Here is a 26,873-nt window from a genome sequence, read left to right on the forward strand (position 1 = left end):
CCCATATCTAAATTAACAACAGTGCTTTGAAATTTCTTATTATAAGATGTTAATATGATACATATATATATATATATATATATATATATATATATATATATATATGTAAAATTAAAGATTACAAGCTAGTGTTTATATATAGAATAGAAGCATGATCTTGAGAAAATCTTGCCATAAATTAAGAAATTTGGAAGATGTTCTAGTCCTAACTGTGATGGCAAAATTCAACAACTTTCATTTAAAATGTGTGATGAAATTTCCTAAAATTGAGGTAGCAAGACGCCAAATTCAAAGGCCATGCCACATTAATTTGATTGGCGTTCAAAGTTTAGAAAGAAACCCACCAATCCATTTTCATATTACATCAAAATTCAGTACAAATTTGTACGTAAAAGATCCATAATTCACACATATGTATAAATGCATATTTCTTCTTCTACTAATTTAAACCTAACTATGCTAGTCAATTCAATTTGTTTTCTCTAGTCAAAAATCAAAATCGTGAGTTGAAGAAACTTGGAATGTAGTGCCCTATTAATTAGAATTTGTTGTGCCACAATTTCATGCATTTTGTCATGTCTTTGTAGTCAACAAGAATTATCCAACACTTAAAAGACTTCTGACTTAACAATTCATTTCACTTCTCTTATATTGTAAATTCCATTAAACACTTACACATGTGGATTGTATAAGGCAAGTTCTAATGTATGGAAAACACATGTGTGTATATATTATAATATATACATATATAAAATCAACCCATTCAAAATTACAAAGAACATGGGAGGTTAATTCATATTAATTACTAATTATTAACCAACTGTTAAAATGCAACAAAATTCACCACTTACTTTAGCAGCCTTCAAATGTGAACTGGAAGATATATATATAATTAGTTAAATTATCATTAATTAGAAAAAGCTCAAGGATAGCAATGACAGAAGATAAGTATCAACAAAATTTAATTTAAATGCAAAACTCTCCACAACTTACCATCCTAATCCCAGATTATAATGCCTAAAAAGAAATTAATTACCCTTAATTTTATCTATTATTTTAGGAATGTTATTGACAAATTAAAGTCCAAATATTAATTTTATAATTGATTGATTGTCGGCAATCATTCCCTAAGTAGTCAAAATATCGTAAAAACCTAAATAAATTAGGGTTTTTATTTTATTTATTTATTTTCATAATTAATTTAATTAATAAATAAATAAAACCGCTACGAGATTGAGAGGCAAACAGCCTTAGAACGTGACTCACTACTTCACTCTCTTCATCTTCCAATCTTCTTAAATTCTTCCTCATTATTTTCAGAAATTTTTTCCTGTTTTAAAGAAAATCAAGCTAGGTTTTTTCTTCCTGATTAATATATAAAATATATATTTTTTATATATAAGAAAATAACCTAAACCTTTAGTGGGTCAGTAAAAAACTCTTTGTTTCTGAGCTTGTTCTTAGGTTGTTTTGTTTGTTCACGTCACTGTGTCCCAAAAACACTGATCTCAGTCATGGCTCAACCTCAAGAAATTCAAGATCATCAAGGAGAGAAAGTTGAGATGGGTTTGAAACAGGAAGAGGTTGCTGCTGTTGGAGATGATTTATCTTTGATGCTAAACATCCTCAAGCCTGAGAATATGGAAGAAGATAAAAAAGGTTATGATTTTGATTCTGTGATTTTATCTAAAGATTTTCTTAGAACTTGCAGTGAGTGCGGTAAGCAGTTTACTTCTGGTAAGGCTTTGGGAGGTCACAAGAGAGCTTGTCTCCAGAAAAAGCATCAAACAATTGTGAGGAAAGTATTAGCTCCTACGAGGTTTGATCATCAACGGGAAAGTGATGGAGGATGGAATTGTTTTGTGTGTCAGCAACCTTTCAGATCTTTGAAGTCTTTGTATGGTCACATGAGGAAGCATCCGGAGAGAGAATGGAGAGGGATTCAACCTCCACAGCCAGCTAGTAACAATGATGTTGATAACGAGAACGTTCATCGGGATGATGATGAGCCTTGTGACGGCGCTGATGCTGGATCCACTATGGACGTGGTGGAGTCTTTGAAGACCTGGTCGGTTAAGGCCAAAAGAGGCCACAGGTTATCATCTGAGCCTCGTCTCTCTACTTCTGTTTCGGAGGAGGATGAAGATGAAGATGATGAAGAAGCTGAAGCTATGCAACAAGCTGTCAATGATCTCTTGCTGCTAGCTGAGTATCGATCCAATAAGCAGCTTGGTTCTGGTTACGGCGTGTTGAAAATCAAGGATGATGGAGTTAACGAGAAGGCAGAAATTTTGAACACTGTGTTGGAAGCTGAGATTGGGAAGATGAACAAGAGGTGTGATTCGGAGGAGACTTGGATTGAGAACGATAATGAGGAGGATAGTGAGATGGAGTTGTCGAGGAAGACGAAGCAGTTGAAGAAGAGAAGACTCATTGAGTTTGATGATATGGATTGCTTGAATGAAGAAGCAATAACAGTAATGGCTCCTCAAACCTATTCTTGCCCAATATGTGATAAGGTTTTCGGTAAACATCAAGCTCTCGGAGGTCACGTAGCAAGTCACAACAAGATCAAGAACAACTTTACTGCCAAAGAATCATCAACTTCCTTGGCAGTCTCAGCTTCAGCAGATGGAAATTGTAACAATAATGGTGTGGCGAATGAGCAGCAAACTAGTGGTGGTGGTGATAATGAGCATCAATGTAACATATGCAGCAAGATATTCCCAACTGGTCAGGCTCTTGGAGGACACAAAAGACGCCACTGGACAGGCCCGCCTGAAGCACTATCAAGCTCAAGTCAAGTGACAACATCTGCTGGTGAAGTTAATCAGACAACTCGAAATAAGCTAGTTCTTGATTTCGATCTTAATGATACACCACCTGAGTATTTTCAGATTTATGGTGCTGAAACAGCTGCTGCTTAATTAGCTAGTTCTTTAAAAAAAAATGAGAAATTTTGATGAGTTTATGAAGGTTCTAGATCAGTAGATTGATTGACTTTCAACTAGTTTCTTATAGTTTCATTCGGTTGGTCTGGCTTTGAATCTTTCTCAGTGAAGTTTTTTTCTAGTGGGGTCATTGAAACCTATCTTATAGTGTTAAATTTTCTTCATCTACGTTTGGTCCAAGAGCAATTTTACTTTTAGCTTTATCAAACTAAATTATTTATTATGTATGGTTTGATTATTGGGATATGAGGTCAATTGTAGCACCACTAAGCTGTGGAGGTGACAACAGCAGAAAGAGAAGAGAGTGGCCTAGGATTCAAAAAGTCAATTAGCATATTCAACCACTTTATATGTGTCTTTTAAGAGCAACCTTTTATTGTTTTTCTTAGATATTTCATTGATGTTGCAAAAACTTCCCTTGAGGGAAACATGTTTTTGTTTGATTAAGATGTAGAAATATAATCTTCCAAGTTTCTTATTATTTTATGTTTCTAAAGAACAATTTTACATTGGAAAAAATATTGTTTACAACAAGTAGTTTCTTGTCATTGTTTAGTGGTTAGCTAGCTAGGTTATTCAATATTCTTAATGCCTCACTTGAATCTGTTGTGATTTGAGACCAAGCCATTGTGATAAAACAAATAAAACTTGCAGTGTCAAAAGGGTATCTATTCAATTATTGATTATTAACTTTGGTGTAAAATAAGCTTCTTATGGATGCTTCAAAGCACATTTTAAAAGCAAGAATAAAGATGATTTTGTAGTATATCTATATATATATATATGGTGCTGATATCTTATGTGTTAGCTTATGAGTTAAAAAGAAAGAGCTAACTCACCTGTTTTCTTGACAGATTCTCGTGACCAAATGACAGCAACATCTTGCATACGAAATCATTGACTTTAATCACATTAACACCTTTCTCACGCCATGTTCTTAACTCCCCAAATACTACAATATTGTGAACACGCTTAGCATAAGATTCCTTTTTCATCTGAACATATTTCAATGTTCTTGTGATCAACTAGTTTACCACTGTATTCATCTGAATATGCTTCTGAAGATACATTTTGTGTGTTTCTTTGGTATGTAGGTGCTTGTGCATAATTGATGCCAATTATAATAGGCATTACTAAGCTGCACACGGTTAATGGTCCAATTTTAGCGACCATTTTTATGGCTAAGCCAATACCATAGGCAGAACTATAGCATGCTCTCCTTTGCACGTTTATGAATAATTGTTTTGTGTTTGGACTGCAAAGCCTTTTGTTAAATTATGGGCCGAAGTGATGCAACTTTGAGACCCCATATTTGCTTTTCCAAGAATCTTGAGATAGACTGTTGAGGAATTTCATTATCTCTAAAGCAGACCTGAACAATCTAGGCTTCAAATTTCAACTTTCAAGAACAAGCACAGACACTTAATTCAACTCTCAAAAACACAGAAACATATACATCATCATCTGCTCACATTCACGCAGAAGCCTGCAAATGGAAACCAATGCTTATTATATCTTTAAACTGCATAACCATATATATATTGTACATTAAGTGAAAACTGTGGAAACGATTAAAATCAATGAACTACGAAGGGAACATTTAAAAACTAGGTTAAAAAAACCGCACCTTCTTCCCTTGGTACCACACTCATGAAAAGGAACAACTTGTTCTATATAACAACAACAGTGAAATCTAATACTCAAATCTTTGCCTAAAATGTTGCAATTACACAAAAAGGACCCATCTCGAAGCTTAGGTGGGTACAACCCCAGAATAGGGTGGCAACTGAGAGAGAAACAGCCAAAATCCTAAGACCAGTAATATAAACTGTATGAGAAAACATGAAGTAACCTTAAAAATTCCCTTCTGCATCTTCAAAACTGCATCAGTCCTCAAAATATCTCCACAATGTCTTTCCAACTTTTCCGCTTGTTTCTTCAGTGCTGCTGCCTTCTTTTCAGCTTCACCAAGCTTGTTCAACATCTGTGTTTGCTCCTCGACTAGAGTTTCTTGCTTTTCGAAGAGTGTAATGGGATCACCTGCAGCAATTTTCACCATCTCTATTGTCCTTGTTAGTGCAAGATACTGAATTTCGGCCTCCATCTTTTGCTGAAAGAGAACTTCAAGTTCAGTCTCCATCTCTCTACAATTTTCTGGGTGCAAATCAATAGTGCTCCCTGACTCTTCCTTTAGTGGCTTGCTACTGTTTACAATGGTTTCTAGTTCAGCAACTCTAGCATCTTTAACCTCAAGCATAGCCTTGCACTCCTCCAGATTTCTTTCTAAATATTCAACATTCTGTGTTAAGCTTACTACCTGCATTTCCAAGGAACTTGTAGCACTTTCTCTAATCTTTTCAGAACCCAACTGACTGGAAGAATTAGGTCCATGGATTTTTGAATCTGTAGAAGTGGAATCGGCAGGCTCGCTGCTACCCTTAAATGAATTGTTATGCAATGATGTGGCATCCTTCCCAATCTCCCCAAACTTTTGAACCTCTGCAATGTGTTCATAGCACCATTTGAGTTGATGAATAATCATATACAGGTTGACATTCATATATAAAATTTATGCAGAGAACAGACACAAGAAATAAGCATAAAACAAACTACAAGTTAGATTTTCAGCCTTAAATTCTCCATTTAGTTTCAGGAAATTATAAACTTAAGCAAATCAGCTGCAAGATCAGCACGTTACTTAAAATTTTAAAAATCGGCCAACTATACATATCAGGTAAATATAGGTGAAAAAGTGTCAGCAAGTTAAGAATTTATCGACTAAGGTTCCTTTTCAAGTTGATTTGGTCCTCTGTAAAATCGTCCTTCCAACAAGAATATTAACAATGAAACTATGTGAAATCAAATTATATATTGCTCATTGAGAAATTCCTTTGTGCGTGTACCATAGACACATGTTCTCAAATCCACATATGAAACCAAATAGATTCCCTTACATGGTTAATTTGACAATCAAGAAATGAAAAATTCAATATCTCTAAACCAACTGATATCCCCATTTGGCTGTTCTACAAAATCAAGCAAGGTAAAATTCCATATCTTGAGAGAAGATACAAAAAGGACAGCAACTTAAACATGGTTAGAATTTGACATTTCTACCATTACCAACAAACAATGACGATTTCCATGCCTTACCATTAATAAAGGAAGGTGAAAGCAATATTAATTTACAGATCAATGAATTTCATGCCTATATCTTCATGGCCGCAATAAACACCAAATGAACTAAGATAGGAAATATCATATGATAGAAAGAAGCAAAAACCTTTCATAGCACTTTATGGAGGTACATATGCAACTACCCATTTATAAATACAGTTTATGAAAGGAAAAAAATGTGAAACAAAGTAGGCACACCCACCTTTTTCAAGGGCTTCCTGCACAGACTGAAGGGTAAGGATAGACTCAACCAAAGGATCCCAATCTGTTGAGAGATGGTGGTTCTCACTTTTCTCTCCCCTAGCATCCCAAGACAAGCCCGCAGCTAAATCATCTAGGGAACAATCTTCAGCTTCTCCAGCCTTCCCTTTGGTGAAACCAGTTTGAACTTCCTCACCTTGTTCACATGCATGGGCATCATCACTATTTTCCCCATCAAAATTCATTGACCTTCCACTTTGCTTTCCGTTACTAGTCACAGAAAAGGCACCCTGCATAAAGACAAAGTTGGAGCTTCTTGAGTCAGATTCCATGCTGGAATGAGAGTTTTCTTTCTCGATTTTGACCTTTTCTCCTCTAGGCTTCTTACTGCTTTCAGTCTGACTCATACTTTGTTGAACCCGTTGAGTTGAATTACTGCTACTCTTTGTGCTCAAATTCTTCATCGATTTCTTCTCCCCTGCATAACTGGGTGTAGCAAGTAATTCATATCTCATCTTTGGAGCACTGGCTGCTGTAGAAGACTTGCTACTTCGATCCTCACTGTTCTCAGAATCTGTACCAGCCATAAAAGGAGATCCAACAGCAAATCTAGAATCTAAACTAGTGCCACGTGTTGCAAAGCCATCAAGACTACCCACGTTTTTCATCACATTTATGGATCCAACCGAATCCTCACTATTCTGCATAGCTTCTGCTGAAGACATATGTACTGGTTTAGTTGGATTTGCAGAACCAGACAAACCCCGCTTCAAAATTTTACTATTATCCACACTGGTTCCGACATCCTTAACAACATCCCTCTTAATTCGCCTCCATTTCTTCAACCCATACCCTTTTGTCATTGGAGGTGAAACTCCAGCTGAGGATTTCATTGCTAATGGAGGAGAATCCGATGGTTGCACACTGCCAAGCCCAACACCCTTTCCATGATTACTGACTCGCTCTATATCATTAGCATCATGACTTTCACTAACATCCAACTTGTCATTTGAGCAAGATCCATTATTCTTAATAGAGTCATCGTCCACATGAGATACAGCTCCTGGGGTTACCACAACTTCATTATCTTCTACAGATTCAAGAGCTGAACATTCACTCTCCAAATCCATGGCTAATATCCCCCAAATCCTTCAAAATGATCCAGTGAGATCAAGATCAAAAACATTAACTATCATTCCAGCGGTATCATGATCCAAATTACCAAAATCTGAAAAAGATCAACAAAACCAATCCACTGTTTCCTGAATCATCTATTTTTGCATTAAATTCAATCCAATTCTACATAACTTGAGTATATGCAATAATTGAACGGAAAAGCAACATAAAAGAATTCAAATTACTACAAAATTTATTAAAAGTTGAAAACTTTAAATTCATTTCACAGAAAGTTTCAGACTTCAGATTCAATTGAAATGAAAAAAATGAATTCCCACAAATTAAACCTAGAAAAGAACGTGGCGTACCTTTTCATTATCATCCATGATAAGCAAAAATCGAAGGAATTGGAAACCCTAAACAATGGTTGAAATTGGAGATTTATAGTAATGAATTGTTATTATTATGATTTAATTAGTTGACAAAAAAGAACGAACGTGCGGTGATACAGGAATCACCAGATGGAGAAGATGGCCCACGAACACAAGTGGGCATTGCTGGCCATCTGATCTGGGACAATGTGACAAAGATCGGTTTGTGAAATGACTTGATTAGCCCCAATATCCCTAATGACATTGGATCTTGTTGTATTCAATGGGCCTGCCTTACAGATAATCCTTAAACTCAGACAGAACATGCCATCTTGTGATGTTCTTTCGTTTGGGTTTTCTGTAATTTTAAGGCCGGATGACTGTGTCCTACCCAAGGTATAGTGTGATTCAAAATTGATATCCACAACAACTCAAAGCCTCACCCATAATCTAATTTCTGTTACAATTTTCAATTAGAATTAAATGTAAAATTTTTATTTTAATAATAATATTAAAAAATATATAATTTATTATTTTTTCATCCCTAAATTCTAAAAATTAATAATTTTACCTCTTATTAAAGTTTTTTAATTTTGAAAAGTGACAGTTTCCCCCTTCCAAAAAAAAAATCTTTCCTCTCATTTCGATGACATATTTGACCACCAACAACCTCCATGAAACTCCCCCTAAACTCCGGCCATCACCTTAATCTGGATTAGACGAATCTAGATGGTTTAGACAATGAAGGCGTCATCAGATGACGTTTCGTTTAGATGACATCTTCATCGTTCAGACCATCTGGATTCATCTAATTTAGACAAATCAAGACCAAGGTGGTAGCTAGAGACGAGTTAGAGAGTTTCATGGAGGTCATTGGTGGCTAGAGATGTTATCGGAGAGAAGTGAAAAGAAAACCCTAAGTTTTTTTTGGGAGGGGGGGAACACGACTTTTCAAAAGTAGAAAACTTTAACCAAGGGTGAAATTGCTAGTTTTTCAAATTTAGGGATGAAAATTTAATCAATTATATATATTTTTAATATTATTGTTAAAATGATAATTTTACTCTTAACTTTAACTGAAAATTTTAATAAATATTAGCTCATGGGCGGGACTTTGAGTTTTTGAAAATTAGCAGGTATCAGTTTAGATTACACTATTCCTTGGGTGGGAAATAGTCAGTTGGCCAATTTTTATGATGCATGAGTACATGATCAATATAATCCTATATCATCACATGATTAGTTAATTTAATGTTTAGGCCAAAAGACATTTTTGCCCAAGGTTTGTTGCAAACACAAATTAATACCTATTAAGTTTTAAAATTTTAAATATCCACTCATTTGTTAATTTTTACTATTATTGTTAGGAATAAAATCATCATTTTAAGATTTTATTTAAAGAAAAAAATTATCTCATTTTCCTACTTTAGTTTTAAAAACTAACAATTCTCCCCTAATTTTTTTTCTAAGTTTAAAAACTGACATTCTCCCGCGCCCCCCCCCCCCCCCCCCCAAGTCTAGGGTTTCGGTTGAGCCTCTCATATTTTTCCCAATTCTAGTTGCCTCACAACCTTCTCGAAAATTTAAGTAAACCCCTCTTCAGCTTTAGTCCAACCTTCTTCTATTCTTGTTGATTTCTCTAGCCTTTTGACATTTTCTAGCAGCAATTTCTCTCCCATCAGCCCAACCTTTATCTTTGGCAATATCTCTACCTACTAGCGTACTCCTGAGATGATGTTTCCCCTTCTAGTAATCGCATGTCTCTTCCTCATCTAGGTTTCGTTGTGCGTCTCTTCCTCTCCCAAAGTTTTGCCTTGCTCCTTCGTCTATTCTAGTTGGAAGATATGATGTTTCTAGAAGTTTCCCCCTTTTGTTCTCGTCGCCAACACCAAAATTCCTCCTTGGTGACTCTCATCGACACAAATCTTGCTAAAATTGAGTGAGATCCCTCACTCAATTTTGGCTAGATTTTGTGCTAGATGAGAGATAAATGGGAAAAAGGTGAAGTTGGCACTATGGCTACTCGGTCCTGCATGTCGAAGATGGAGGGATAAGGACGTTGTAGGAGATATGAAAGCTTAAGATGAAGAGGGGGTAAAACTGAAATTTTTCATAAGGTTAGGGGCAATTAGAATTGGGAAAACTTATGAAAGTCTGAGCTGAAACCCTAGACTTTGGGGGGAAAATATCATTTTTTGAACTTGAAAAAAATTAAGAAGAAATTATTAGTTTTCAAAACTAAGGTGAAAAAAAGGAGATAATTTTTTTCCTTAAATAAAATATCAAAATAATGATTTTATCCTTAATAGTAACAACAAAAACAAATAAATGGATGGATTTTTAGATTTTCGAAGCTTAACAGATATCCGTATGGGTTTGTAACAAACCTTGGGTGAGAATATGTCTTTTTGCCTAATTTTTAATTTATCTTCAATTCACATTCATTTTATACATAATAACACGTTGATAAAAAAAATATGATAATTTATTGATTAACATGGTGTTTAAAATATATATTAGATATTTTCAATTCTTAAACAGTTTAAAAAATTATTGATTCAATAAAGATTTATGATATGTGTAAAGGTATTCATGCCTTTCCAAAAAAATATATTATAAATGATACATTGGGATGAATCTACTAAATGTATTTTCTCATACATCTAATTCTAATTTGAGCCTTGTGTGATACGGTTATGTTTGAATGGTATGATATTAAAATATACCACATTTATTAGTTAATAAAACAAATGTCTTGATATAATTAATAGTGAGTTTGAAGATTAATGTCTATAAATGAAAAAATGGAAACATATAACTAATAGAAAAATGTTATATGTATACATCTTTGATACATAAATATGTATACATATACATATATTATTATGTGATTAGATATTATTTTATTATTAATTCAAAATTATTCAATTCTATTATAATATATTTATATACAAAAAAATATGTACATATAATTTTATTTTAACTAATAATACGTTACCTAAGTTTTTAATTAAAATTTATATCTTGTTAGCATGAATCATATCCAACAAAGCATTTATATACAGAAGACAACTATGAGTGGATCCAATTCTATGGTTATAACAACTTCTTGATTCTACTTTAATTGCAAAAACCATATAAAGCTACGTCCAATTAATATGATACAAAATTAATTTGTATCCTTTGTCATTTTTAGGTATGATTTTATACTAATTAATAAAAACAAAAGCTTATAATAACTTACTCTAGCCAGAGTTGACTAACTTTACATGCATTAATAATATATACAAAATGTTAGTATTTATACCCATTATTAAAACATGAAATATTTGAAAAACCGCACAATAACATTTGCTTCATCTTCTTCAAGTTATTACTTGAAAAATGAATATAACAGAACTCTTTAAATAAGTTTTATGTTTTAGTTTAGGCCAAATAACTTATTCCCACCCAAGGTTTAGTGTAAACCCACACTCACCCTTGCTAACTTTCAAAAACCTAAATATTTATCCATCCGTTAGTTTTGACTGTTATAGTCAAGAGTAAAATCGTTATTTAAAGATTTTTATTTAACAAATAAAAAGTTAAAAACTATTCGTTTTCCTTTAGCTTAATTTTAAAAAATTAATCTTTCACTTCAACCAGATATGGTTTTTAGGGTTTTAATATTTTAAAATGAGTAGCTCCCCCCTCAAACCTTGAAACATTACACTTACACTCTGAAAACTTTATTCTATTATTCTGACAACCGTTCTTTTTGACGTTTCTTACCGGTGGCATCTCCCCTCCCTCTTAGATGGTTTCTTAGTGTGAAAACCATTAAAAAATTAATCAAAATGACTGAATTTTCGTGCACGAAGCTTCTTGAAATGGTGAAAAATCGCGATGAAGATTGGCGTCCTTCATATTCTAGAAATGCCAATTTGAGTTTTCCGAAGATCAAGGATGTCAAAGATTGGCATTTCGCATCGATCTTCGTTGCAATTCATCACCATTTTAGTAAGCTCTGTGCCCAAAAATTTGACCATTTCGATTGGTCTTGGTGGTCGTCTATGACAAAGGAAATTGTAACTAGTATCAGTGGTCATCCACGACAAAGGAAGAAGGTTGACTATTGTTGGAGAAGAAAAGTAAAAGAGAAATCCTATGGGCTAAATGGTACTTGGGTAGAGAGAAATTTGTTAGTTTTTAAACCTAGAAGGAAAATATGATAAAATTTTAAGTTTTTTAATATTTCAACTAAATAACGATTTTCCCCCTGATTGTAACAACTAAAACTAATGGATAAGTGAATATTTAGATTTTCAAAAGTTAACAGAATGAGTTTGGGTTTATAGTAAACCTTGGGTGGGAATAAGTCATTTGGCCTTGAGTTTATGAATAACATTGAGTGTTCTATAAATTTTACGTTGATGTATGATATTACCATGAATGGTAGCATATTTTGAAAGACAATCAATTATTTATATTCTATATACACATTGAAAGTTAGAACCCCACCAAATTAAACCATATATGACATTGCCTCGAAATTAAACCATATGTGGCAAATTGACTTTTTTTATGTTTATTCTTCTCCTCTTTGAGGGCGGGTGATTGGCAGAGTTAAAGAAATAAGAAACTAGATGTTGATGTTAAAAAAAAATCTATATCAAAAAAAGTTGAAAATCTTAAGTTAATATAAATTTATTATCTTTCTCTTATAAAAATGTTTTTTAAAGTTAAAACTAATAAATCTATGACTTGGATAAATGTGATAATGAAGAATACTTTGCGGTTTTTCAATGACACAAAATGTTTTGATTGAGACAACATCAACAACCGATATAAACTGAACAAATAATTAAAAAAAATTGAGTGGATAGTTTTACAAGAAGCAAACAACCAGCTAGTGCATTATATATGTGTTCGACACACTATTCTAATCCACATTCAAGTCTTAATAAGATGACTACAGTCACTGCACTTAAATGGGCTTGTTGAGTTGAAAGAATTTAGTTCTCATTTCTTTCTTATTCATGCATGATATTTGCACAATGCCCAATACAATTACCACTCCACTATGTATCAAATAATAATAATATTCTAAAGTAAATATAGTTTTCATCCTGACTGTGAAGTTCCATGCAATGCCAACCGTGTCGACTGTATCAGACGAATAAATAAACGTTTATGATTTCATTCAAGAATTTCTATTATTAAAACCACAAAGAAAAAGATAATAAATCATCTAGTTTTGGTATATGCTCAGGGAAGCTCCGACTATTCCCATATATGTATTTAATCACTATGTACATATATAATAAAAAAATAATATTATATATATTTTTAAATACATAAATGAATATATATATATATATATAAATTGTGTCATCGCGTGAATGACCTTTAAGGCGATTAATTATTGTAGCAGTTGCAAATAAACATATTGCACATATTGAACCTATCACTCAATTTGGGGTTAGACGTGAGTACTCATGCAGAGATGGAAAGGGGCAGAATTCGAAGCTTTGACGAGCAAAAAATTGAAGCATTCGAGAGAGTTAAAGGGCGGCTCTTCTGCGACATGCCTTATGTACTGATCATTGATAATCTTGAAACAGAGAAAGAATGGCGGGAAGGGAAAAATCTACATGACTTGACACCAAGAAACACGGAGGGTCTTATGTGATTATCACTACTAGGCTATCCAAGGTGATGAATTTTGATATAATGCAGCTTCCTCCATTGTCCTTGCCTGATGCAATGGTTTGAACGAGAAGAAAAAGGAAGAAAGATTATACAGCTGAGGCTTTGGAGTTCCTCCAAATTTTTTATCAGAAACTGGGAAAGTTGAGCTTTGGTTTGTGGGTAGTTGGTTCACTACTTTCTGAATCTTGCCATCAGCTCTCTTAGAAGCCGTGAATCAAGTTCCGATTGAAGAATGTTCTACTTCCCCTTACATGAATATTGATGAGGAACAGTATTGCAGAAACAATCCTTCCCTAACGAAGGTTCTATGCCATCTTACAACAAATCAGCGGGAGGAGGAATTTTCTTGCCTCAAGAATGCTTATTGTTTGTGCTTGGTTTGCCCCAGCTCCAATTTCAGTCAATTTTCTAGGTGCGGCAGCTAAGAACTTGCCTATTACTGGAAATCGGTTTGGAAGATGGAAAAAATGCTTGAGTGCTACATTTGGATGTTGCGTTGGCTGTGGCTTGGCTCCCCAAAGTGAAGAAGAATCAGCCTTTCTTCTAGTAAAGTTAGGCTTGGAAAGAAGAGCCAACAAATTAACAACCCGGATGTTGGATTCATTTACATCCTATAACTCAGGTGTTTGCAAAAATAGAAGCAGGTTTATTGGCTCCAAAGGGTACAGTTCAAGGCATAAGGAAAATTGGCAATCTATCGAAGAATGCTGATCATCTTTGGGCATCTGCATTCATATCTGAGCACCCATTCGTCTAGCTGAAGGCAATTGACATGGTTCTCTACATCAGACAGGCAGCTCAACTTTGGAGCTTCTAAAATTATGCACAAATTAATGTGTTAGAGGATGTAGAGAAGTCATTCGTTTCTCAAAAAAAAAAAAAAAAAAAAAAAAAGATTGGTGCCATGGTTCTCTCTGTTGGAAAAAAAAAGGAAATGATAATCAATGGGTGGATGAGTATTTGTGGCAAGATGTGACACTTCTCAATGCTACTCTATTTGAGACGAGAGCAAAGTTGCTACTAAGAGGTGGCATGTTGATAGTAGTGAAGAACTCTGTAGATCGAAGCCGTATCAGTATTCCAACAGTGATGCTAGGACATAACCATGCACAAACCTTGGCAGCGCAAGAAACACAGGAAAAATTAGTGAGAATCATCTAAGGAGTAAGATATAACAATGTTTGTTCAAGCTGTCCCATACTCGACGAAGCTCAGTTTTGTTAATGATGTAATCACTTTAGCTAGAAATGTAATGGTCAAACAAATTCCTTACAATTAATTTGCTTTCATTTCCACATTTTTGCTTCTCGTTTACATTAAGAACCTGCTGATGAAATTAATTTGTTCATTTCATATTCTTTTACAGAATGTACACATCCAATGAATGCAAACTACGTCAACTAGTGCCTAATTGCAAGTTATGCATTCTGCGCCCATCCCATCCTGCTGTAATCTACAGATATTATAGATTTAGTATGCTATGCATCCATTCACTAGAATCCAATGAGAAAATATCTCTCCTTTCCATCACATTTCACACCGACCCGACACAAGCTCACTCTTTCCTCAACAAAACTTGAACTTGATTTCATTAACAACAGGCTAACCACAAACACAAGTACCCATGTGAAGTTTACAACATATTTTCAGCCACCCAGTTGACCAAACAGCCAAAGATGGTGTAGGAGGAGGCAGAGACGGCGAAGATGATGGTGATAGGTGGTTAGTTTAGCCTGTTTTGTGGAGTTTGACTGTCCAACAAGACAACTAACTGCCATTCAAAGACTGAGTTTGGTTGGTTTAATTCAAGATTTGTTCAAAGGTTGACTGTGGACCAGTATCAGCTTATGTCATCTTTTGAAATGGAAGAAAAGATACTGAGCCTCGTAAATAAATAACATTGAACTTTAGTCCACTCTTGAATCATGATTTTACAATAATTTAAGGGACAAGATAATGTTACCAATTTAAACATACAAATTTTGGCAAGCTATTATTCATTTCCTAATTTTGCTCTTATTCATGCATCTAAAATAATCATCTGGATCTGGCTACAGCTCATTATCAGTAACCTAATTAATTATCATTAGAATGGCTGCTAATATGCACATGGTGACTATAATTTTTTCTTCACCAGTACAAAATGTCTAAAGCTGAATGTTTGTAATTGTAATACTTGAAGGATTTCATTTTCATTTGTTTACTTGGATCATATAAAAACAAACACACAGATTCATGAAATTAACCAAACAAACAGATTAAGTTTGGAAGACCCTTCAAGCAAAATAGAAAGTTGAAGAAAAAGAAGAAGAAACATTTATGAAACATGGTAATGGGAGTTGCAGGGATGTTAATCAGGAGAAATAAATGAATAAAATAGAAGCAAAGAATGGTCAAGGTAGCTTTCGAAAGAAGAATAATAAAGTAAAGAAAGGGGGACAAAGAATGGCCCACAAGCCACAAGCAAAGAGTCGTAATTGTTAAGGTGTCCAGCTTTCACCATGCAAAACGCACTTCGCACGTTACATCACCCAAAACTCTAGTTGACAATAAAAACTTAAAACTAAAACAAACAAAATATACGCCCCTAAAGTTAAAGGTGGGAAGAAAGGAGCGTATGAACACACTAAATAATATATTTAACTAAACGCCTTAAAAAAGTATTTCATTTTTGTTATTACTCAAATCGTACACTTTATATTTTTCTGTATAACGGCTATATTTCATGCTCTATCTCTGCTCTGAGCAAAGACTTTCTCTCTCACATGCTAGCTATCTTATTAGACAAAACAAAAAAAACTTTTCCTGTCTTGGATTTTACCTTCTTGTTGGGGTGTAATTTTATGTGGGCGTAAGGTGAAAAATGTTAAAGACTTTTTTTGAGTTTAGTTTTTACTTCATGGAATGATCGATATTTCAATAAATGCATGCAAAAGACTGACGATGATAATACTATATATGAATGTGATGGATGATGGACGATTTGTATTGTACTAACGACTGGTGTGAAAAAAGCTGAGACTGCGAGAAGAGGAGTTTTGTTGAATCCTGATCATGCATGCAGCTACAGCATATATATGTTACATGACATGGCACACAAGACTCAAAAGGCTGGTAGTTAATTTGCGAAGCACTGCCTGCCGCCACCACTTCCCCATGCAGACCATGTAATTATCAGCTTTGACTCGTGATCAGTTTATTATCTCATGCGTATAACTAATGTTGGCTAATTTCCGGCCATTCTAACTACAATATTGAAAATGCAACTAATTGCCATGCCATTAACGGCTACAACTCACAGTTCTGACAAAATGTAACAAGGATATACAAGAAAGCACTAAGAAATTTTCATTATAAGAACACTCGACTCCATTAGCTTTGAGCCAAGGTTGCTCCTCAACTATTATTTCAAGGTTTGCTTGTACATTTTTTAGTCTCTGGAACAACTTTAAGTTTGCCTAACCATTAAAACCCTCAAAAAACAGCATAAAGTTTACCCAACTTCAGTACATTAAATATAAATACAAACACTATTTGAAGATCTGGGCCGCGGAGAGGATGTATTTGAATAAACCTTCATTATTTTTTGCTGTCAAAATCATTTTTCAATCCCAAGATCACTAGTCATCAGTAGCCTAGGAGAAGCGCAAGTATGAGAACAAGGTTTGATTAATGAAAAACCTGGTAATGAGGGATTGTGTGAAAATGGCTGCCTCAAGCCAAGCTCCTGACTGTTACAAGCTTGGAGAATAATATCGTGACGATCCCGAATGATGACCTGTTGAGGTTGATGCAGCCATAAAGGAATTCCGCTGGAGCACACCAGAACTTTCTGGAGTACAACTCCACCTTACAGGACTGGAATTGGGTAGCCTGGGGGGCATTGCATGGAAACCACTATTGTGCATTACAGGTGATTCACTCAAAAGAGAAGGATCACGTGGTTGATAACCGGAGAAAGGACTCACATGCCTTGAGTTAAAACTGGGACCCGTGGGAACTGAAATGCCAGATGAAATCAGCTGGGTCATCCTTAAGCCTTCGGAATATTTTGCAATATCAGCACCCTCATTAGATTCACTTTCAGGAACATCATCAATGACAATGATTTCTTTGATAGAAGCACCACCATCTGAAGTCTTTTGAGGGTGGTCAAGAGTTGTTAAAACTTTGTCTATATTATATGAGGATGTTTCATTCAGTCTGACCTTGGGTCTGTTATGTCTACTTGATAAATCATACATGTGCGACTGAGGCTCCAGAGATGCAGCAAAACCACCATTTATATGCTGGTTAGGAAGCAGGCTTACTGAAACCCGTGCAGGTGTCTGTGGTGTCCTGGGATTAGTGTGGTTTCTATAAATGCTAGAAAACCTAACATCTACAGATGGCCCAACAGCATCATAAAGATTACAATTGAAGATTAAAGGAGCTAGAGGGGGCAAATGAGAAAAGGAATGGCAGTCTTGACTTTGTATATTGCTAGGAGAGGCTTGAGATGCTGTTTGAAACTGAGAAATTACTTGGCTATTCTGGGCACCTTGCTGGGACTGCCCTAGGGGCATAGCAATATCTTCCTCTTTGTTGATCACCATTAGATTCTTCCCCATGAGCCTTAGTACTGGATTAGGAGTGGATGGACTTGGAGAGTCACAATCACCATGACCTACAAACTTCATTGCCCTTTCAGGAGATCCCTTTACTGAAATGGAACCAGCAGGACCCTTCAATGGAAGCATAATCTTCTCAGAACCGAAACTAGGGCAACTGCTGATAGGAAATATTTCAGGCCTTGCATCAAAATTGTTGGGTCTGGCATTTTGCTTTCCCATGGCAGGCAGTGTCACTGAAGACATTGTACGCCGCCTCAGTAGTTGTGATTCTTGATAATTTAGTGCAGTATCCTGAGAAATTCTCTCCTTCCTTTGGCAGCAGCAAGGCTGACCATCATTCTTGAAACTGAGAGGTCTTTTCTCAATAGAGATCTTATTGACTCTAAATTTCTCTCCATCAAAATAAGTTTTTTGTGCTCCTGGACCTGTCAGTGGAACCATAGCTGCATTTTCTACCATGGCCTCCATACTAGCTGTAGAGAAGCCTGACCTCATCCCATCTTGAATTGCATGAGCTCCTACAGATGATAGTAATTCTGGGTGCTTCAAATTAGATCTGGCAGCAGTGGAGTTAGAGATTGTTGATGTTGTAGAAATTGGGGAGTCTGATGAATCTCCGTCAACAAATTCAAGCTGATCTTGAGAAGACTGAACCCGACTTGTGGTTAATGATGAATTTCCCTGAAAATCATCTGACCCCATATCCCTAGGACTTGGTAAAAACGAACCAGGGGGGCCTGGAATTGGTATTGGATCAACCTCGGGAAACAAATTTCCATGACCAATATCAGAATCCAATCCAGGCCCCACATGAGCACTTTGCCCAATCATACCATTGCCTACTTCATCAGAACAATAAATTTCTTCTCCATTAACAAAGCTTGGTTCAGTTGGACCTGTCAGTGCTTCACCTCCATATAAAATTCCGTTAAAGTCCTCAACAGAATGTAAAGAGTTGGATTGGGTCTTGGAACAATTACTCAGCTTGTGGAACTTAGTAACTGCAGATTGACTTAAACTCGTGACTCCTGCCTCAACTGATTTAAGGACATCAACGTTGTCTGGGAGATCATCACCAGCTCTAGCAGAAGAATCTGTATTTTCTCCTTCATCATGGCTGTATGATTGAGGTGCTTCATCCTCTTGGGAGAAGCTTATTGATCCTCTATCTTGCTTGATTTCCGGTACAGTACCTCTCCTGGAAGATGTATTTTCAGTTATCTCTTCTCTTCCAAGATGATCATCAATACCATTGTGCATCAAAGCATATTGCTGACAAACAGCAGAATGCCAAGCTGATACCTCTTCATCTACTTGTCCAATACAATCCATTTGATTCTTCCTCCATTCAGAAAATTTCTCATCCATAATAGGTTTGGATTTAGTCACAGACGAACGGCAGCTAACAGAAGATGTCTTTTTCCTCAACACTGTTCTCAATGCTTTTGATGCAAATGCACGAGTATTCAATGGTGGTGCTGCGCTTGTACCAGGAAGGATATCAGAAATCTTATCTGGGTCTCCATGACTATCATCTCTCTTGTTCTTCACTGAAGATACACAATTTCTACTAGAGTTAGAAGGTTCAAATGTATGGCTGCCATTTTTGAAAGGGTTATCTTTGCACAATTGATTGTCATTATGGTTTATTTGTGGAAGAGACCTTTCTGTGTCATCACTTATCCTGGCTCCAAAGAACAAACTTCCTACTCTCTTTCTCCCAGAAGAAAGCTCCAATCTGTCACTAACTTGACAATTATAAAAAGGATTCTCCACCCTCTCACTAGTTGATGGAGAAGATGACAGATTCTCAGACAAATTTGTAAATTTCTGAACATGATTTCTCTCTGCTAAAGTTTCACATACATGTTGCTGATCATTCTCCACCAACAAGTCCCGAGCTAAATGCCATTTACATCTGAATGGCTGATTGACACCTTGATTATTAGCTTTCTTTGCTAGACCCCTTCGTTTGGAGCATACCCAAGGCCTCAAAGTTCCAGAATCACTGGATTTGATTTTCTTTTGTATCTCATGTTTCTCCTTGCTGCTTTCTTCTACCCCATTATTCCCCTCTTCACCCCCAGATTTCTGCCAAAAAAAAAATAAAAATCAACCAACATATGTTGAATTTCAAAATACCACATTCACGACAAATAGTCAATTTAAAACTTGTGAATAAAAGACAAGCACAAAATTATATACATTGCTTATGTAAATACTTTTAAGAGTATCTTACCATACTAGCACTAAGTGCAACAAAATATTTAAAAAAAAAAAAATCAGTTTTATGAGTGCGACAGCATGTAATAGATATATGAATTTCTTGTCTCAAACTGGAATGGAAGCCCTCAATGGAGAAACCCATAAAGGTATGGTTTTTCCAGAAAAAGGAAAAGCATAAGTATTACGGTAGAAGGCTAAGAGTCAAGAGAGAAATGAATATCAAAAGCAAGAGTAGTGTACCTCAGAAGCACGAGCTTTGTAAGAGAAAAATTTTCTGCTTTGAGAAGCAAGTTTCAGATACTTGAGATGTTTCCTAGCATGCCTCTTTTTCTTTTTGTTTGATAGGAATTTGCTTCCTTTACCTCCTTTCAAAGGATTCTTTGTTTGAAGATCCTCCACTACTTTTGACACAGCTGGTGCATCATTAGACTTGGATAAAATCCGAAGTTTGGTTCCGTTGGCATCAATATAAACTTCACCTACTTCACCAGCATCCTCAGGATGTACCTGAGACACTCTTTGCCTTTTCACTTCGGCTGGAAGATCAAGCTTCTCAGAATCCTGAGCAGGCAAGTTTGAAATAGAGGCCCAGCTTGTGCCATTTCTTCTATCAAGCTCTTCTAAAGTGCACCTTTGCGCTGTAGCATATATATCCACCATCAGTCTGGTCTTTCTTGGCTTAATTCTATGCCTGGCAACTCTAAAATCTGCTGTCCACTTGGGTGTCGACTCCGCAGAAAGACACTGATCAATGTGTGCATTTAAAGTGGTATTCGATGAGGATGTGAAGATTTTGCAAACAGGGCAAACTTTTGAAGCCATTGTTTCAGATACAGCACTAGTATTTGAAGCAATATCTTCGGTTGAGCAATGATCGGAATTGCCACTGAACTTTACAATCAATCTGCACTTTTTCCCTAGGGGTCGGGTAGTGTTTTCAGTCTTATGAGATGAAGGATGACCTGCTTCGAGTTCAACAGTGGCTGAGGCTGAGGCTGAGGCTGAGACCGAGGCTGAAGCTTCCAACAAAGTGACGTTTTTGGGAGGTGAACTAGATGGCCTTGCAGTAGGAACAGACTCTATTTCAGATTGAGAAACACTTGTTGTTGTTGATGGGAAATCGTTCTCTTCTGCAGATCTGCATGAACTGGTGTCTATGCAAGCATTTTCAAGCTTATGCTTCAACTGAACATAATCAGCTGAGTCTAAAACCTCATTATTGTTGGACCCAGAACCAAGCTCCGCATCAAAATTACTTATGCTTTTCTTTTCAACCGAACTAGTGTCAACTGTCCATCTCTTAGTGGCTTGAGTCTTTACTACACCAATAGACTGAAATGGTGGCAATACATCCTTCACGCCATGTTTCAAACAAATTTGCAAATTTTTCAGAGAGAAAGGCCAATTCTTCTTGATATCTTTTCCCCGAGAAGTGAACACATAATCTCTACAGTTGAAGCCAGCATGTATTGTCAGTAACTTTTGATCAATTTACAACACATATCATGAGATAAAATCATCATCAATAAGGTTTAATTTGTTAAATTTATAAGACCCTTATATTGTATGTTAGCTGATGAAAGGAGCATATGGACCACGAAACTCAAGATAAAACTGGAAACACATCAACAGTAGAGAAACAGCCAAGAAATACCCAGGATTGGACGATCTAATAAACTTACAAAAAGTCTCGAGTTTTGTTGCATGATATGGTAAGAACTTAGAACAAGTACACACAGATAGATTGATTAATCTCATGTCCAAAGTGACATGAAATCACACACAAAGTAACATCAAGGAAGAACAGCAACTAAATGATGGACCAAAATTTTCTTTTCACACGCACAAAAATTTATACACAAAGTAGAAGCTTGGATTAGAGATGAATGAAATCATAAACCAATCAAAGCACAAAAGAACCCCAAAACACAGACTAGAGGCAAGATGGGGTACCAAAGGTAACATGTAGCTCTGGATCTGACCCAACAAAGAATCAAAGTTGAAAAAGAGAGAAAGAGAAAGAGAAGAAGAACAAAGAGAACTGCTGAGTATAAAATTACTAATTACCTTATGGAGAATTTGGGAAGCTGATGAGGAGGAGGAGGAGGAGGTGGGTTAAGCAGATCTACGTTAAGCTTATGAGAGGGCGAGTCATCACCGTGAGAGGTATTTAGTTGTGGAAATTGACAAGAACATGAGGGATCTGATGGAGGGTTTTCAATGGATAACATCTGAAGAAAAGCTTCACTCTTCTTGTGCTGTTTGTGAAACAGTCACAAGCTCTTCTTCTTCTACTAACGCTACTCCACACCTGGGCCTTATCTTTTAACTTCTTAGCCTTCAGCATATAGAAAACTAGGCCTCTTTTATCACGCTAACCCCACCACCAGGTTAAAGCAACAGAACCAGAAACAGCAGAAGAAGAACAAGTATATCAATTAAAAAACACCACCCCACTTGAATCTTCATCCATTTAATTTACCTGAAAGAGAAATACATAAGAAGAATAAGACGATGATGAGATCAAGAGAAGAAGGAGATTATTCTAGACTCGTCTAGGACGTTATTTTATGTGAAGGAAATGAGTATATTTGAAGCATCTACGTTTCCATTGATCAAGCAAAGCACAAAAATAAGCAAAGAACACAACCCCACAAACAAAGATATATTTCAAGGGTTAAAGTTTCGTTGGGAGTCAGCGTTATTTTATGTGAACAAAACCCAGTAAGAAGTGTTCAAAATCAAGTCTTTGAGATACCACCATCCACTACCGTATCTCAAAAATCAAAACTTGAAAAAGTAAATCATATGAAAATAGCTATAGATTCAAAGCAAGAGCAGAAACACAAACAGAAAATTCAAAGCTTTGAGGCAGTAGTGAGTGAAGAATACGGTAAACAAAAAAATAAATAAATAAAAGAAATTCAAAATTAAACCACTGAAGAGAAAAGATTCTAAGGTTAATCAAATAAAAAGACTTCAATTGAGAGACAAATCGTGGAACACAACAGTTGAACTGACCATAAAACGCAATCTACCAGTGAAGAAAGACCAGATTTTCCCATTTCTTCGTTAGTAATAAACAAAGAAAGACTTGCCAAACTCTAAGCAACGAGATGATGAAGAAGAAAGAAATCATATGAAGCTTCAAGAGAAAAGTCTAGAAAATACCCAACCAGAGAAGAGAACACATACCCAGAAAGATAGAAAGAAAAATCTCTGAAGGAAGAGAGATTATAAACATAGGAAAGCAAAGCATACAAACCTTGTAACTTTAATAAAGAAGAGGAAGGGATGGATTGTTTTGGAGGAGAAAAACTAAGAGGAAGAATGAAGTCTTGATTGAAGAGGGTATGTGAATATGAATATATGTGTGTTAAAGAGAGAAAAACAGCACCACCCACTAACACATCAAAAGGGCATCAGGTTCTCTCCACCAAAAAGTAAGTTTGTACCATTTTAATCACCCATGATTCACCTCCACACCCCCACTGTGAATATGCGTTTAGGACTCACTCACTTCTACTCACTCAATCAAAAGGGAAAACAAACAAAAACCAAAGTAAGAAAGAGAAATATGAGTTATTATTTATGGCCTTATTAATCTGCTTGTGTTGCGTTTCTCTCTCTGTCTCACCCATTATCTGCACGAAAGTATTCGAAAACTCCTCAAGAATCCCTCAGAGAAATCCCAAAATAGGGTTTATTTTATTATTTTCCAAAGTATATGGGTTTTATAGACTTTTACAAATACAAAGCTGTCCTATCGCATACCTACCCTACAATGCTTCATTTTCCTGGGTTTCTTTATTCTTGATTTTTATGAATGAGAGTGAAATGTCTCTTTTAGACGCTCCCCTTTCTTGCAATTACTAATTTCACTACAGGACAACTTTCTTTGCTGTTGTGTTTTTGACTTTGTTGACAATTATCTGATCACCACCGCCCTCCAAAATTACATTTTCTTTTTACCCACCTCATTAATATGATTTCACACTAACCCTCCAAATATGGGCCAAACACTTGAAATACAAATTTTCATTTCTGCACAAGCTCAATTAGTGGAGGATCCAAATTTATTCAAATTCAAACTCAGTTTGAAACCAAAATAACCAATTTGAAATCAAGTTTTACTAGATTAGTAACTGAATAATAAAATCAAAAAAAAAAATCATGAAAAAAAAGAAAAAAAAGATTATTGTCAGTTTTAATGTGACAATGCTGACAAACCACTCATGAGCCAAACATCAATTTGGACCCAAGAATTCACCCATAGTTTTAATCCTTCTCAATTATGGATTTAATTTGTGGGGTTGGGGAATATATAACTCTATTTAGTCCTACTTTTTGTTTATCCCATTCATGCATATATTATATAAAATAAGTTTATATTTTTAATATATATTGTAAATGAAGGGTAGTAAAACTGTCTATTTTTGCTCATTTCTTATCTGGCTTCTTAAACTTTGATAGTCTCTCGAACTTCTCATCAAACAAGATCTTAATCACATCAAGTTATATGAGGCAATTTGATATTACTTACTTCAACCCAAAATTTTCTTATTTATAAAGACATATTCAAATTGAAATACTCTTTGTATTTGATGAAGACATTTTGAATTATATTTTATATATATATAAAAGCTAGCTTAAGATGGTTTGGCTCAACAACTTTTGTCGCATAAGAAATTGTTCTTGAGATGGCGTTGGACCAAAATCATTATAATGAAATAGAAATGTATATTATTCCATCACTCACAATTGGGTTGCCTTATTTTATGGACTATATATTATAAAAATTAAAATTTAAAAAAAAAAATCAGCCAAGGGGAACATTGATAGACCCCACTCGCCATTAAAGTTACTCCAAGAATGATCAACTTCAAAGAAAAATTCAATAAAGATAAACTATATAGATAAATACAATAATATATTATTAAAACTAAATTAAAGCATAATCGTCCACAAATTTGATTCTGATCAAATGTGCAGAAAGAATGAATTCAAAAGAATGAACAGAAACTCTATAGTTGGTCCAAGACTGTCCAACAACTAATTATTTGTGTTATTCATAGATAAAGAATGTTACATTTCTCTTTTTTAATTGACTTGCATATTATTGTTATTATTCCTAGATATATATTTTTGATAAATTATATGTTAAATTTATGTACACATGATCTCAAATTCTTGCATTGCATATGTTTATCATCTTATATATTCTAAAATACGTATTTTAGTTAACTGATTAGTTGTTATTGTTGCTGTTACTTCAAATGTAGGTTACGTTTCATCAACATACATAAACAAGAAAGTACATATGTTTATAATATGCAACTACATCCATGGTGAGAGTGTGTTATAAATGATGATGATGATATAATTGATGGAATATACGTGTAGGTATATACATGTGATGGATGTAGATAATAAGAAGGAAACGTAAGGTATATTTTATTATGTAGAGTAAAAAAGAGTGAGTACATAAAGTGGTGGGTTGTTGATGTTCATAAAAGGGGGCCACGTGTACGGAGATTAACTTATGGCCACGTTGTGAGATCTTATTTACTCAGTTACTGTTATGTTACCACTTCCCAGGGCTAGATCCCAACCTGAGTCTCAACTCTTCTGTTCTGAGTTCTGACTTCTCTTCACTCAATAAAACATGCTACATTACATTCACCTTCTTTTCTATTCTTGCTGTTTTTTCCTCTTTTATTCTCTTATTGAGAAATTAACTTTTTCATAGGCCAAACGACTATTTCCCACCCAAGGTTTAGCGTTTTCTCAAAAGTCCCCCCTTTAACTATGAAAACACCAAACACCCACCCATGGCCGGTTAGATTTAACCAAACCCTAACAGTGGTAGGGGTAAAATCGTCATTTTTGCTATAATATTAAAAATAAACTAAAATAGAATCTAATTTTGCCTCCCTAAACTTTAAAAACTAAAATTTTCCCCCATCCTAAGTTTTAAAAAATAGCAATTTCACCCTAGGGTTTGGTTTTGAAATCTCCGACGACCTCTCCGGCTCCGTTGCCGACGGCCGCTCCCTCCCGAAGCAACCTCTTGTTCCGGCGATCTCTTTCCTCCTGTTTGGAGGTCCGATCGACGCCCGTAGACGTCGTGGGAGACGAAGACGACGGCGTCGTCTGCGTCTTGGGAAGACGAAGAACTTCGTCTTCCCGACGAAGTTCTTCGTCTCTCACGGCGTCTCCGGACACCGATCGAACCTCCAAACGGGAGGAAAGAGATCGTCGGAACGAGAGGTTGCTTCGGGAGGGAGCGACCGTCGGCAACGGAGTCGGAGAGGTCGCCGGAGATTTCAAAACCAAACCCTAGGGTGAAACTGTCATTTTTTAAAACTTAGGGTGGGGGAAAATTTTAGTGTTTAAAGTTTAGGGGGACAAAAGGAGATAAAATTTTCTGGCGTTAGGGTTTGGTTAAATCTAACCGGTCATGGCTAGGTGTTTGGTATTTTCATAGTTAAAGGGGGGATTTTTGAGATAACGCTAAACCTTGGGTG

The 26,873-nt window shown here is 35.5% G+C and overlaps 3 protein-coding genes and 1 pseudogene across 8 annotated transcripts; 2 read left to right on the forward strand and 2 right to left on the reverse strand.

Moving 5' to 3' along the window:
- The first annotated feature begins 1,514 nt into the window (after positions 1-1,514).
- On the forward strand, positions 1,515-3,330 carry LOC123199831 (zinc finger protein ZAT4-like). The gene has a single exon (XM_044614903.1). It carries the CDS (start codon positions 1,515-1,517, stop codon positions 2,925-2,927), a length of 1,413 nt encoding a protein of 470 aa, XP_044470838.1. The 3' UTR covers positions 2,928-3,330.
- A 1,086-nt stretch (positions 3,331-4,416) lies between these two features.
- LOC123202758 (WPP domain-interacting protein 2-like) lies at positions 4,417-7,968 on the reverse strand. Of its 2 annotated transcripts, none has more exons than XM_044619193.1 (3): positions 7,814-7,968; positions 6,331-7,478; positions 4,417-5,450 (listed from the first exon to the last, which is right to left on the reverse strand). In XM_044619193.1, the coding sequence occupies exons 1-3, from the start codon at positions 7,825-7,827 to the stop codon at positions 4,705-4,707; spliced, it is 1,908 nt and encodes a 635-aa protein (XP_044475128.1). In that variant the 5' UTR covers positions 7,828-7,968; the 3' UTR covers positions 4,417-4,704. The 2 variants fall into 2 exon arrangements, with proteins under 2 accessions (XP_044475128.1, XP_044475813.1); XM_044619878.1 differs by having other exon boundaries at positions 6,331-7,557; positions 7,814-7,967.
- Positions 7,969-11,652: 3,684 nt separating this feature from the next.
- Positions 11,653-14,668, forward strand: LOC123199930 (annotated as a pseudogene).
- A 2,164-nt stretch (positions 14,669-16,832) lies between these two features.
- Positions 16,833-24,045, reverse strand: LOC123215019. 5 transcript variants are annotated; one of them, XM_044635086.1, is made up of 4 exons: positions 23,802-24,045; positions 22,414-22,828; positions 20,587-21,793; positions 16,833-20,211 (listed from the first exon to the last, which is right to left on the reverse strand). In XM_044635086.1, the coding sequence occupies exons 2-4, from the start codon at positions 22,575-22,577 to the stop codon at positions 17,242-17,244; spliced, it is 4,341 nt and encodes a 1,446-aa protein (XP_044491021.1). In that variant the 5' UTR covers positions 22,578-22,828; positions 23,802-24,045; the 3' UTR covers positions 16,833-17,241. The 5 variants fall into 5 exon arrangements, with proteins under 5 accessions (XP_044491021.1, XP_044490993.1, XP_044491005.1 ...); XM_044635058.1 differs by having other exon boundaries at positions 23,612-24,045; XM_044635070.1 differs by having other exon boundaries at positions 23,542-24,045.
- Between the last annotated feature and the right edge of the window lie 2,828 nt (positions 24,046-26,873).

This window comes from Mangifera indica, chromosome 1 (genome assembly GCF_011075055.1).
Source record: "Mangifera indica cultivar Alphonso chromosome 1, CATAS_Mindica_2.1, whole genome shotgun sequence".
Classification (NCBI taxonomy): domain Eukaryota; kingdom Viridiplantae; phylum Streptophyta; class Magnoliopsida; order Sapindales; family Anacardiaceae; genus Mangifera; species Mangifera indica.